General features: G+C 55.6%; 1 protein-coding gene across 5 annotated transcripts in view; it reads left to right on the forward strand.

Annotated features, from left to right (window-relative positions):
• MPRIP (myosin phosphatase Rho interacting protein) overlaps positions 1 to 14,395 on the forward strand; it is a 132,988-nt gene that overhangs the window by 69,918 nt on the left and 48,675 nt on the right. For all 5 annotated transcript variants that reach the window (XM_012651422.1, XM_012651424.1, XM_012651425.1 and 2 more), the window contains exons 4-5: positions 9,792 to 9,943; positions 13,343 to 13,427. In XM_012651422.1, the coding sequence (XP_012506876.1) occupies positions 9,792 to 9,943; positions 13,343 to 13,427 (237 nt within the window). The remainder of the gene's footprint in view (positions 1 to 9,791; positions 9,944 to 13,342; positions 13,428 to 14,395) is intronic.

Raw genomic sequence — 14,395 nt, forward strand, 5'->3', positions numbered from 1 at the left:
CCAGCTCTAACGATGCCCCCAGGAAAGCCCTGAATGGGTCATTTCGGCAGCACCCCACAAAATCCCCCAGACCACTTGAGTATGTGCAGCATTCGGTTCAACCCACCTGCTGTGCACTGAGGGTGGGGGTGGGGGTGGGGGCTGCTCCCAGTTGCTGCTGGGATTGGCAGACCCTCTACATCCTGGAGGCACTTTCTGCTCATCCATGGATGCTCCAGATGCCTCAGAAAGCCCACACCATCTCTAGATGGGCCCAGAGCCAAATCTTAAAAGGGGGACCTTCTAAGGATGGGAGCAATGGCTCTGCCTCTGCAGTGACATCTGTTGTCAGACCCAGTAGATGAAAATTTGGGGTCTCTGGGGTCTCAGCCGTAGCTGCATGGTCCTTGCCTCTTCCTGTGGTGGAGGCAGAATGCAGTGGTGGGTTAGGAGTTAGGGAACCTGGGCCTCAGTTTCCACGTGTGGACCTCGGGCAGGAGTGGTGTGAGCTCCAGACCTGGGCTGGCAGCAGCGGGAGGCCAGCTCACCTTCCCGTGGGAGCCTGATGGAGCCGCACAGGCCTCTCGAAAAACCAAACCCATGGTTTTTTCCTGCTATGTGTGCAGTATCTTGAAGTGTACAAGTCGTTGTCTTTTAGGATATTCACACAGATGTAGAACCATCATTACAAATCTAATTTTAGAACATTTTCATTACCCCCAAAAGAAGCTCTGCACCTCTTAGCTGTCACCCCCAACGCACCCCTCCTTCCTTGCCCCTGGCTGCCACTCAGCTGCTGTCTGTCTCTTTCAACCGACCTGTCCTGGACATTTCACGTAAATGCATTCATGCAGCATCACTCACCACGTCTTGCCTTTCAGTCTTACCATCTGCTATAACAGTTGCAGAGGCCTGGGAGTCTTGGCCCAAGGCCGGGTGGTGGCCGTCCACCTGGATCATGGCCTCTGGGGACCCAGGCACTGATTGTGGGAAAGCCTTGGACCCCTGGAGGTGGCGGATCCGCTCAGAGCCTGCATCTGCTCCCAGGCAGCTTCTCCATCTCATGCCTGAGCCTGTTACCATGTCTGGTCTTTACCCATGTATCATCCTGTTAGCTCTTAAGAAACATGGCATTTTGGTAATGTCGATGCTTCCTATTTTATAAATAAAGCATATTTATTACATGTATCAATAAATCAAATATTTGTGTTACAAATAAATCTATAATATAAATTTAGAGGGATTGGTTTGTTCCATCATTCAAAAATATTTGCTAAAGCTCATTTTCGGAGGTACTGACCTAGATGTGTAGAGTAAACACAATTCATTTTATCAAACACCTTGCAGCTTCATGTGCAGAGCAGGTGGGTGGACCTGTCTATGTGCTGGAAACTCTGCATAGGGCCCCTGCTTCAGGGTGACCACCCAGGAGGTGAGGGATGTCAGGCAGGCATCTCTGGCAGGGGCGGCTATGAAGTGTGCTGGCGTGCTCAGTGTGTGGCCTCAGGTCCCCCAGGCCAGTGAGCAGGGCCAGGAGGTAAGGTGGGGGCAGTTGGTGCAGGGTGCAGTTTGGGCTGGAGGCTTTTGGAGCAGTTGAGTCAGGAGGATGGCTTGGCTGGATCTTTGCTCATGAAAGGTGCTTTGGGGCTGTTCCTGTTGATCCATTCTGAGGCACCAAGTGCCTGGGAGGATAGAGCCCACGGGATTCCTCATTGTGGACCAGCTGCTCCCAGCTGGTCTCGTCCTGCCAGGCCTCCCACAGAACTTCCCCCAGAATCCCAGGCTTGAGGTCCGTCCCACTTTGGATCGACGGGTGGTGGGAAAGAGGGGCTGCAGTACTCAGAGCTGGGCCTGCAAGCACCTGGAGCTGGTGGGGAGGGGCCGGAGCCATGGTGCAGGTGCAGCGTATGGGCCACGAGCTGTTGGCCTGGGGCTCCAAGAGGCGCAGATCCTGCCTCTGCCCCGGAGAGTGGCCTGGGAAACCAGACCCTGGTGTTCTCCAGGCCCCAAGGTGAGGACCAAGTGACGTACACGGAATCTGTGCGAGTCACCCAGCTGCCTTTGGATAACACTCTCAGTTTGGCTGTCATCTTCAAGAGCCCCTGTTGGCCATCTTGGCACAAGCCTCTGGCTGCGGAGTCTGTGGTGAGATGGACCATGGTGCCTGGAGCTCTTCAGTTTGGCAGGGCCCTGCCTCTCTGCTGTGGGGAGGGGAGACTGAAAGTGCCTGGTGCTTCCCTCCCTTTCCCCGTGGCAAGCATTCTAGAAGGGAAGACTTGCGAATACCTTGTCTTCTGACCACTGCCCCTTGCCCAGGTGGGGAGCCTGGGGCGTGCATGGAGAAACAGGAGGGGACGTGGGTGTGCTAGCCTGAGCTCGAGCCATGGCCCTCACTTCACATGACCAACGTCGTGTCTAGTCTTGTGACAACTCTGCAAAGTGAGTTTTTTTTTTTACCATGGTAAAATACACACAATGTAAAATTCACTATTTTAACCACTTTAACGTGTACAATTCAGTGGCATTTAGTATATTATTCATAATGTTGTGCAACATCACCACCGTCTAGTTGCAAAACTTTTTCATCATCCCAAATGGAAGTCCCACATAAATGAAGCCGCTGCTCACTCCCCTCTCCCCGCAGCCGCTGGCAGCCACTGGTCTGCTTTCTGCCTCTGGATTTGCCTCTTCTGGCTGTCTCACTGAAGTGGAACCATACAGTATTCGTCCTTTTGTGACTGGCTTCGTGCATTGGCATCATGTTTTCAAGGTTCGCTCGTTCTCTCGGTGACTGAATAGCATTCCGTTGTAGGGACACACCACATCTTGTCTATCTGCCCGTCCATGGATGGGCATTTGTGTCGTTTCCACCTTTTGGCTATTACGAATGACGCGGCTACCAACATTGGTGTGTGAGTTTTTGTTCAAACGCCTGTTTTTAGTTCTTTTGGATGTATACCCAGGAGTGGAATTGCTGCATTTTGGCAACTGACTTTTTGAGGAACCTCCAAACTTTTCCACAATAGCTACAACATCTTATAATCAATGAAAATTAGGTATATTTTTACCACCGTTCTATATTTGTGGAAACTGAGCCTTTCAATTTGCCACTCGTCCGAGATCACAGAGCTGGCGAGTAGGCGACTGGAATTTGGCTCTGAGGGTTGGTTCTCCTGGACTAGGGGATTCTGAAAATGGGAAGCTCAGAGTCTGCCTTAGATCTGGGAACCTCTGGGAGAGGCAGCAGCGGGGAGAGGATGGTCTGTGGCTCAGGCCCTCCCTTCTATCCTGGGGTGGCGGACGCCCCGTTAGCGGATCTCCCGGGCCCTCACTGCAGCTGCGGACGCACAGAGCCACCTGGCCAGGCATCCTGCCGGGGCAGTTGAGTTGTAGCATGCAGGTTTCACACGGGACACCCGAAGGCTGGGAGGGGTGCAGAATCACGCCTCCCGTCCCGAGGAGGTGGTGTGACACGGACACAGACCTGGCATCTGAGGACAAGCACTGCAGCAGGGCAGGCTTCGGTGTGGATGATGGTTGTGAAACTTGCCTGTGAGCCATGAGGACTGTGAAGTATTTGGGGGTTGACAGCAACTGGGAAGGGAGGCGGCAGTGCTGCCTGGCAGGCACCTGCTGTGACCCCTTGTCTGGCCCCGGGCCCTGGCTGTGGTTGGCCTAACGCTTCTGAGTTGTGGCACAGAGACTAGGCCGAGGCTTTGCTCACTCCAGGTCTAGGTGGGCTAATGACCTGTTTTCCACGGCTCTTTCCAGTTTGCTCAGAGGACTTGGGTTTCAGAGATGTTTGTCTATGGAGACTGCTGCTGGTTGGGGAGGCCTGCTGCCCTGGAGTGACTTTAGGCCAAGTGTTAGGTGCCTGCTCTCCACCCAGGTAGCCTCTGGGATGGTCACTAGCGCCTCCTTGAGAGAGAAGGACTCATGATTCATTAGAATTGGACTCCTAGAAGCAGTTTGACTGCAGTAGGAAGAGCCTGGAGACCGTGTCTGTGAGCCCCTGTGAGCCTGGCTATTGTGTCATTCCTCCCAGGGTCTGGGTGCCGGGGTGCCTGGGATGTGGCTTGCGCTCCCCAGTGGCTGCTTTCCTTCCTTGGAGAACTCGGATCCAGCCTCCCCAGTCCCAAAGAAAGGAAGGGCCTCTCCTCGAACCTGCCTCCAGCAGACAAACCAAGCCTCCAGCGCACCTGCCTACCAGCTCTCTGCAGAGGGAGCCTGGCTCCCTGCTGCCTGCTTGTTGGTGCCATGACCATTACCACTACCTTGGGTAGGGAGGAGGGAGCTCGATTCCTGCCTGGGCCCTGTCTGATCTGGTTGTAGGACAGGCAGCTCGGGGAGTGGCCTCTTTTGCTCAGGGGCCAGACTGAGGGCAGGGCTGGGTAAGCCCTCCTTGTTGCTCAGGCCTGGTGGTCCTGCCTACAGGTTCTCTGATAAACTTGGGCATGACTTTGTACAACACGGTTGCAAAGGCCAGGGAGGAAAGATGCCAAGGGGGAGGGGCAAGGATGCCAGTCAGAGGGTCAGACTTGTTCCAGGTGGCCCGTTAGGTTTGAGGTTTGAGGCCTTGAAGTTTGGGTAGCAGTTGTTTGCCCCAGGGGAAAGGCTCTGTTCCTGTGGGTCCCTGTCTTCTTGTCTGAGTGGGGCAGTGGGGGATAGAAGGCAAGGGCCCCTCCCCAGGTCAGGCATGGGAGCCACCTCTGACTCTGTAATGGCGGCTGGTCTGGAGGAAAGGGCCTGCCGGTAACACTGAACAGCCCCTCTCGGTATTCTGTCCGCCTTTCCTCTTCTTTCCCTCTGGCTCTTAGAAGCTTGCCTTCTTGTACTCCCAGGGGTCAACCAGAAACAGAGGTTGGTTGTCCCAAAACTGTACCTACTTGGGCTGAGGGGAGGGGTGGAGGGTCCCCAGGTGGTGAGGCTACTGTGGTAGGATTGCCCTAACCCAGGAAGGCTGTGCTGGCTCCTGACACAGGCAGGTTTCAGTCTCCTGTGAGCTGGTGGGTAGAGGACAGGTAAGAGGGCCAGGCTTGTTTAGAGAGAGGCTCCTGTCTTATGGCCTCCCACTGAAATAGTCTGCAGCTCTAGCAGCCCTGCTCTCTTAGCTGCAGTGGCATGGAGGCCAGAAGAGGACCAGAGGCTCCAGATGGCTGTAGTCTGGGCAAAGACAGAACCCATAACTTGGCCTGCAGGCAGCCATCTCTTTTTTGGAAAAGAAAATGAGCAAAACTAGGTGAAGCTTGGCATCCTAGGAGGCCTGGGTTCCTAACCTCTGGAGGTGCAGAATTAGGACAGAGAGCTCTTTGGAGCGCCTCCTTTGCTGACAGTGTGAGAGGCGAGGCGTTCCCTCCGGCTGGATTTGAGTTGTGGCCTAGATATTTGCCCTTGCTCTTGCAGCACATTTTCTTCTCTCTCCTGAGTGCTGAGAATGCAGATGGGTATATCTTGCCTCCTAAGCAGAGGCAGGGGAGGGGAGAGGCTGGCCTGGGGCTGTCTGCAGCCCACGGTTGAATCTGCTCCAGCTTTGTGAGCACCAGAGCCACAGCTGAGTGCAGAGTGGCGAAGGGGCTGGCGCCAGAGCCGGAGTACCTGGGTTTGAGTCCTGGCATGGCTACTTCCTGGCATGGTTCCTAGCGTAAGTTACAGTCATGCATCTCTTAACAATGGGGTGTAGCTTTTGAGAGATGCATCATCAGGCAGTTTCATCCGTGTGCAAACATCATAGAGTACCCTTACATAAACCTAAATGTTGCAGCCTTCTACACACCTGGGCTACACGGTATGGCCTATTGCTCCTAGGCTGCGAACGTGTACGTGTGACTGTGCTGAATACTGTAGGCACCTGTAACACAACACTAAGTATTCATGTATGTAAACATAGAAAAGGCACAGTAATGTGGTATTAGAATTCTACCATCATATATGTGGTCTGTCATCAGCTGAAATGTGGTTAGATGGCGCACGATCGTACTCAACTTCTTGGTGGCCTGCTTCCCTGTCTGTAGGATGGGGTGACTGCAGCACCTGCCTCACGGTATTGTGGGAGTGTCCAGTTGAGAGAACATAGGGGAGGGATTTGGACCAGGACCTGGTGTTTAGCAGGTGCGTGGGAATGGGAGTGACATTGTGGCCCGTTGCTGGTGCTGGTGGTGGCGCTGTCAAGACTTGGAAGGAGCTATTTTCATAGCAGGTTGTCATGACATAGGCTCTTGGACCTGCCCTCTGAGAGCCCTGGTTGGAAGCGAGGCATAAATATAATTTAAAGTTAGTACCACATCCTACATGCCGTTGGTGGGAATGTAAAATGGTGTAGCCACTTTGGGAAAGAGTCTGGCAGTTCCTTAAAGCGTGAAACATGGAGTCACTGTAAGACCTGGCATTTCTACTCGTAGTATGCGCCCAAGGGAAATGAAGCAGGCGTCCACACAAACACGTGTCCTCGTGTTCGTGGCAGCTCTGTTCACATTGCCAAAAAGTGCAGATAACCCACACGTCCATCAGCAGATGAGTGGATAAAGAAAATGCAATATAGCCATACGATGGAATATTATGCAGCCGTAAAATGAGTGTACTGATACATGCTGTGTTGTGGGCGAACCTGGAAAATATGCTAGATGGAGGAACCCACACATAAAAGGTTGCATGTTGCAGAATTCCATTCATATACAATATCCAGAATAGATAAATACACAGAGGCAGAAAGCAAATTAATGGTTGCTGGCTTGGGGAGGGGGTGGGAGGGAGGGATGTGTCAAAGGGAAATGACTGCTAATGGTTCAGGTATTTTTTGGGGGGGGTAATGAAAACGTTCTGCAATTGATTGTTGTGTAACTCTGTGAATGTGCTAAAAGCCATTGAACTGTACATTTTAGGTAAATTTTATGATATGTGAATTATATCTCAGTAAACCTATTAATATTATTAAAAAGAAAAGTTAATACTGGGGTTAGCTAAGAATGAAATCATGTGTTTTCAGAGCAGGATGTTTTCCTACCTCTTCCTAGCTCGTTGGAAGCTCTGTGCCCTAGTGGAAACAGACTGGGCTTTGGAGTCAGTTTTCCCTTCTTGCGTGACTGTTACTTAGCCTCCGTTGGTGCCCATTTCTGTGACTGTGACAGGATTAGGTGATGCCCACCTCACAACAAGTAACATTTAAGGGGCATAAAAGATACTGTAGTTGTAGGGTCCTAACATAGTTAGCAAATAAATGTGAATTTCCTTCAGTCCTGGTCTCTATCTTGTTAGGTTTTTGTCTTTTATTGATGATTCTGAGATACTTTTTGGAAGGAGGTAGAAGCCTCATTTTGCATGTTAGGAAACCGAGGACGGAGCGGTGGAGAGGTTGTGGGTGTTGCTTCCTACTTGTTGGTGAGGCTGAGGTGCGTGGCTGTGTCCGGCAGCAGGGCAAGGGTCTGTGGGGGCTGAGCGTCCAGTGAGATGGCTGTTGTGCGAGAGGGAGAGTGGGCTTTGAGTTGATGCGTCATCTTGTGGCACTGAACCCTGGAACAGCAGCTTCAGAGCCTGTGCACCCCGGGGTCCAGTGGGTGATCGCCGAGAAGAGAATATTACAATTTCTGTTGATGTGTTTTATTGTCCCCATGTAACTTATCTTTGGCTGTGTGCACCGTATACGTTATATTTCATAATAGGTTGTCTTGTGGTGCAGATATTAACACTTATCCAGGGCATGTTCTGTCAGCATCTAGACACCCCGGGTGTGGAAGCCTAGGAAGGAAGAGTCGAGTTGGAAAAGCCCCTGGCCACACCCGCCCCTCTGCGGTCACTCCTGGCTCACTCCGGTGATGAATCCACTGGACTTGCCCCACGCTCTAAGCTTCATGGCACCCAGTCCTCGCTGTGGCTCATGGCATCAGCTTCCTTATTTCTCAAGCAAGAGGATCTGCCTCTGAGAGATGAGGCACTTTGTCAGTGCTGGGGGATATGCATTTCTCTGCCGGGGTGTTGAGCTCTGAGAGAGCAGCCAGAGTAACTCTTAGTGTGGCCAGAGAGGGTCCAGATGGGTATCTGCATGACTCCTGAGATGCCTGGGGACCAGAGCTTCTGTAGAATAGAATAAAAGGGCCACAGCTGGAGGGAGGAGGTTGGGAAGGCCAAGACCCCCACCCTGTGGCTGTGTGTTCAGTGTGGGCCTCTCCAACCAGAAGGCTGTGGGCACTTGGGTCTCGGCCCTTGCTCACTGTTCCCTGAGGAACCTCCCTGCTGTTTTCAGGGCAGCCCTGCCCAGCTCCAGGAGTGTCAGGGAGAGGCACCTGCAGGCTGCTGCACTGATGGAGAACCCTGGGCTCCTCCTCGTGCCCCCCTGGGGTCACTGCGGAGGCGGGATGCACTGTGAGCACTGTGGCTCACACTGGAGCCAGAGGTGCAAGCTCTTTCCCACTGAAAGTCAGAGGCCTCCCTGTGAGCCCAGCCTCTGGCCCTCCTGCCCTGCCACCTCCGTTCTGAGCTAGGCTCACAGAGGGCAGCTGAGCCCAGAGGCCCCACAGGGAAAGGCTTTCTTGAGCCAGGCGCTTACTCCTTTTCCCCCATGGGGAAGAGAGCCAGTGCCTGTGTGTGGGCAAGGGCTCTGCGAACTCGGCACCCTCGGGTCTGGCTCCTACAGGTGGGCATCAAGGGATGTGGCAGGTGGGTCAGAGGAGCTCATAGGCCAGCCTGGTGGAAGTAACAGGAAGCTCCTACTTGTGTCTGACAAGTGAAAAGGTGGGGGGTGAGGAGTGGCCAGTCTGAGCACAGCACGGGCACCAGACCTGGCATCCTGCTCTTCAGCCAGCCCCTGCCCCCACGTGCAGCAGGAGGCAGTTCCCGGCTGGGCAGTGGTAGGAACCTTCTAGAGCTCTCATCCCAGAGGACTGCTGTTCGCCTTTTCTCCCAAGTTCGATGAGCAAGCACCTGCTGCTTCTCCAGGAAGGCCGAGGAAGTGGTGGGCTCTTGGGTAAACTGGGTGGAGAAGCTGACAGCTGCCCCAGAGCTGGCTGTCCTGTGAGAACTGTCAGTGCAGAGGGCGTCAAGGATGGCGCCTCTGGCTCCTGGCCTGGTGGTAGCAGTGGCGACCTGTCTGCTTTGCCAGAGCATCCTTGTGTGGGGAGTCAGAGGCCAGAGGGCACGGGGCTAGCTATCTTCAGCATGGTCCTCTGCGGCCCCTTTGCTTCAGGGGGTTTCCTAAAGCCTTCCTTTCCTGTGTTTGGTTTTCTGTCCCTAATTTCACTGTCTTAACAAATTTTGTTGTCAGGAAAAAAAAGTTAGTGTCTGTCCTGCCGGCGCCGGGAGGCACTGCTCCTGCAGTGCTGCACTGGGCCCTGGGAAGGTGCTGGGCCAGGCCTCCTGGCGGGCTCCTCTGAAGGACTTGCGTTGCACCAGCCCCGTGTCCTGCTCCCAAGGATGTGGCTTCTCTCCAGCCCTCCCCTTGCCTCTAAAAATAACCTTGCTATTTTGAAACCACCTCCTCTGGAGCTTTTTCTCACTGCTGTCTTGGATCAGCAACCCTTCTGAGACCAGGACCTTGGCTGCCACTGTCCCACTGTCCTCCTCCCCAACCTCTACCCCTTCCTCTGGTACAAGTGGGATGTTCTCCAGGCACGAAGGGATGTCCAGCTAGCTGTCCTCTGGAGAAAGCCTGACCTATCCCTGCCCCTCCCTGGGGTGGGTATGTAGGACCTTGAGGGTCTAGGGGAGGGAGGGCACACCTGGGGGCCCCATGGGGTGAGGAGGGCTGGGGTCGCCCAGGGGCTGTGTGGGACAGCCCTCACTGGCTGGCCTCTGGATGACTCTCTGCCGTTGTCTTCTTGCAGCCCACGACCCTCCCTCAGGGCACCATCAACATGAACCAGTGCACAGATGTGGTGGATGGGGAGGGCCGCACTGGCCAGAGGTTCTCCCTGTGCATCCTGACTCCTGAGAAAGAGCATTTCATCAGGGCAGAAACCAAGGAGATCATCAGTGGGTGAGTCTGCTCGGGCTGTGGAAAGAGGCGCTCCCTGCCCACCCTCTCAGGTCCAGCATCAAATGGGCCATGCACGAGCTGGTGGCAGCATCAGCATCATTGTTTCTTTCCCTAAGCGACTCTTCTTCTGGGCTTCCTCTGTTCTCAGCATCACCGTGTACCCACTCACCACCCCAGAAACCAGGGCGTTCTCCATTCTGCGCACTCGCCCAGGCTGCCGCTCATGTCCTGTGGACTCTGGGGCTTGCTTCTTGGTCCTGGGGCTGCTGTGCCTTCCTTGGGCCTGTTCACTGGGCTCCCCACCTCCACTCTCACCATATCCCCAGCTCACCTGTCACTCACCCTGGAGGGAGATCAGTCCCTAGTGCACATCCGACCTTGCCCCTCCTGTCTAAACCCTATCACCTGCAGAGCGATCGAGTTCCAGCTCTCCAGCCCACCCCAGCACCCTGTACATGCCCTCCCCAAGGATGCCCTGGGCTCCATAACCTGTGAGGGCTCAAGATTGCCTGAGCACATGTGTGTCTTCCTCAGTGATGGCCCTGAGGGTGGTGTGTCTCAGTCCCATCTCCTGTACCTCACACATAGCCACTCTTCTGCCACTGCACAGACTGGCTTTTTTGTCTGAATGGAGAGAATGGACCAGTCTTCCCTCACCCCACTCCTCTGAGAGTGGAAGGAGGGCCCAGGTCATAAGAGAGCCTGTGGTCCCCGTTCCATGCTCTGGAGCCACGACAGCGTCAGCCTTCCAGCAACTCCCAGTCCAGCAGGGGGGCATTGGCTACCAACACCCTGTGGCCTGGGCCATGGTCAAAAGCCACACGTGGTCAGGCCTGGCTGGGAGCTCAGGCGCTAGGTCTCGGAGAATCCCTCATCCTCCAAGGCTGAGGAGGCAGACCCGAGATGGCCTGGGCAGGGGCCGGGCCGGCCGTGGCAGTGCTCTCACAGCACCGGCTCTCACAGCAGTGCAGAGCAGAGGGAGTTGGGACGCGGGGCCCTTGGGTTTGAGCACATGGGAGACTTCCTGGAGCAAGGCTGGTAAGCGAGGAAGCACTGTCAGTGGCCAGAAGTTCAAGTCCATGTGTTGAGGGTGGGGTCGGGGGCCAGCGCTGGGCTGCAGACCGCACTCTATGGGGTGCCACTCTCTGGAGTCCTCCTGGGGACACACTGGAGGACCATTTTGTGTCTGTCCCCAATCTTAATCAAGAACCCTACAATTTAAGAGTACCAGAGGCTTCTACAGAATCCTCAACCTCTGCCTTCTACAGGTGCGGTGCCCCGGCACCCACTGATCCTGTGTCCACATTCACCACCTCCTCTCTTCGTAGAGTTTATTTTGTTAACATTTGTAACACATCTGGATGATGTTAGATGCTTCCTACTGGGCTTCCGTGAGAAATAAAAGTGCAGAAGACACATTCCGCTGTCTGTTCCCGGACCCAGCATCTCTCTGACTCCAGTCTGAGTGAAGACTAAGATGCCGAATAGGACCCAGGCCTCTGGGACGACCCAGGCTCTTCCCCACTATCCCCGGCTCCTCCTGGGTCCCTGGCTTTCTGAGGCCAGCCTAGGAGAACTCAGTAGCTCCATTTTGCCTGCAGTGCTACCGCAGCGGCAACCTTTCTCTCCTCTTCCCTCAAGGCCTGTTAGTGGGTGACAACTGATGGCACCTGGGCCAGGATGCAGGGCTGGAGGCACCCAGAAGGGTTCTGCATCCTTGCCATGCTCTTTACATTCCCAGGCTGGGGGGAGCAAGCTAACCTTTACCGAGGAGTCTCCTCTCCCCACCTGGGTGGAGTTTTAAGAGTGGCCTTCTGCAGGCACTATTCTTCCTAGTGCTCAGTAGAAATGTTGGCCACCATGGCAGGCTAGGGGGATGGGTCTTTTTAACCCCACAAGCACCGTGAATGCTCTAAGTTGTATGAGTGAGGCCTTCTCCCAGTGGCCGCCACTCCCAGCTGGCCTTGGTGGGAGGAGTGACCAGCAGGGAAGAGGCTCAAGCCTCAGAAAGCCTGCCCACCTGCTGGCTTGGCAGGTGTGGCCACATCCTCCTTTCTTGCTCTGGGGCCATGGAGAAGTGACCTGCAGGGCCTGTGCTTGGGTCTCTGATGGTGCACATATTTGGTCATCCTCTCAAAAAATCGAGCATCACTGACTGTGGCTGAGCTGGGCAGAGGGTGGCCCCTCACCAAGCCCAGACTCCCTGGCCACAGCTGTCAACAGCACACCTTCCTCGGGCTATCCCAGAGGCCACTGATTGTGACTGGCCTGCCCTCCACCCCTCCCTTCCTGCGGCAGCCCAAATTAAAAAAGCACCTCTGAGTGCTAAAGACTCGCTGCCCCAGGCTCGGTGTGGCCTCCAGGCAGTGTGGCATTGTGCTCTCTGCCACCCCTGGCCCTCGGCCCCACCTGGCAGAAGGCCCAGCAAGGACCCTGGTGCTCTATGAAGATTCAGAGCAATGTCGCTTATGGCTCCTCCCTCCTGGAGAGGACACTGGGGCTGCCCTTGCCCCACCAGGCCCAGGGCTAGAGCTGGGGTTTCTGAGGCAGGGCCCCCGCTGCTTTCTGCCCTCCAGCCCCAGGGGAACTGGCACAAGGCTCCAGGGAGGAGCTGCTGTTCAGTTCCTTTGTCTGCTGCAGGATTCTATATGGCGGAAGCAGCAGCAGTTGTGTCGTGACCTGATCTAGCCCCTGATTTCGGAAATGAGACCGAAGCCCAGAGGGACTGGGAACCGCCTGGGGTTGTGGTCAGATGGCAGAGTTAGATCCAGAGGCCAAGCCTCCTGCCTGCAGTCCCTGTTCTTTCCACCCTCCCCTGCTGCAGCCCCAGTGGGGGTCCCTGGGCAGCTCCTCCCAGCCTTCCCCAAAGCCAGGGGCCTTGGCATCCTCCCTCTACAGGGGGTGGTCTTGGGAGATCAGCTGCTCAGCCCCTTGAGGTGACCAGCCAGAGGAACTTTGCTAGCACAGCTCCTGGTTTCTTGCCCCGGGGCCAGTGGCTGCTTCTGTGGCCCTAAATGGCTCCGGTCATAGCCCTTCTGCACTTGCCAAATCCATTCTGGGAGAGTGGTGTTGGGGCCGAGTCTAAGCCCCAGCGACAGGGTCGGTAATGGAGCAGCACACCCTGTGCTCTGACGCCCATGGCCAGGCCTGCAGCCCGTGTTGTGCCCTGAGCCTGCTGTGGTCACAGTGGGGGCATTGGCTGGGCCTGCTCTGGGGGCACTTGCTGCCCCAGCATGACAGGCTTCCATCTGGAGTGATGCCTTGCTCTACTTGGTGCCTGGATGCCTGGCTGCTGGATGCAGGAGGCAAAGGCCTGGGGTCTGGACCATGCCCCTCCGTCTTGGCATAGACCCAAGAGCCAGGTCTTACCTGGTGCTCTGTCTCCTCTTCTCTTCCCAGGTGGCTGGAGATGCTCATGGTCTATCCCAGGACCAACAAGCAGAACCAGAAGAAGAAACGGAAAGTGGAGCCTCCTACACCTCAGGTAGGTGATGGGTTTACCAGGTGGCGTCCCCCTTGGTGGAGCTGGGGCCTGGGAAGAAGTGAGAGCTCCCCGGAGGTGAGAGGGAGAAGGAAGGGGTCAGGCTGGGGCTGAGGTGGTCACCAGCCCTGCACATCCCCCTCTTCCTTCTGATGCTCTGGGGGCTGCAGTCTGCCACGTAGTCTCTGAGCCACAAGGCAGAACTCACAACGGGACAGGGGACAGGGTGGCCTGTGGGTGTGCTCTGGGGCTGCCTGAAGGAGGGGCAAAGCCACAGCAGGTGCTGAGCAGCATGTGTCCCCATCCCTGACTGGTCCTGCCACCTGTTGGAAGAGCTGGCCTGCTGCACACACTCCAAGAAAGGACAGCAGGCTGCACAGGGGCAGGGAGGGAGAGTTCCGGGGTGTCTTGGCCCAGTGAGGGGCTCTCAGGGACCCCTACCCCAACTCCCATGTGACCAGAATGGGGCCATGTGACCCCAACTCCCAGGCCCCCTTCTCCCCACACCCCCTCGGGCTGCCCTTGGATGTGCCTACCCTGGGCTGCAGTATGGGCCTTCCTGCCTATGGAGCACAGCCTGGGCCCACTCTCAACTAGCGGTCATCCACCGCCATCCCGGGGGTGCCCAAGCCAGCATTTACTAGAAGGGAGATGTCCCTGGCAAGTTGGCAAAAATGCATTCAGAATGCTTCCTGGAGACTGAAAGTGGAGCTTCCTCTTGGGGAATAACAGTTAACATGCAAATTCCCCAAAGCTGCCTGGTTTGAGAGAGAAAATAACAGGCAGCGTAAGTGTCTAGCATCACATGGCATTTCCATGGGGATACCTTAGAAACAGTGCGGCGGCAGAGCTCCTGCTTCCAGATAAGGTGACTTGGCTTGCAGGAGACATGGCCCAGCCAGGGCTTGGTTGCTGGGTTCCCCTCCCTGCCCCGCCATGGCGCCCTGTTCCCCAGGTACTGCTGGCTGTGG

The sequence above is a fragment of the Propithecus coquereli genome, unplaced genomic scaffold (assembly GCF_000956105.1).
Source record: "Propithecus coquereli isolate 6110/MARCELLA unplaced genomic scaffold, Pcoq_1.0 Scaffold355, whole genome shotgun sequence".
Taxonomy (NCBI): Eukaryota; Metazoa; Chordata; class Mammalia; order Primates; family Indriidae; genus Propithecus; species Propithecus coquereli.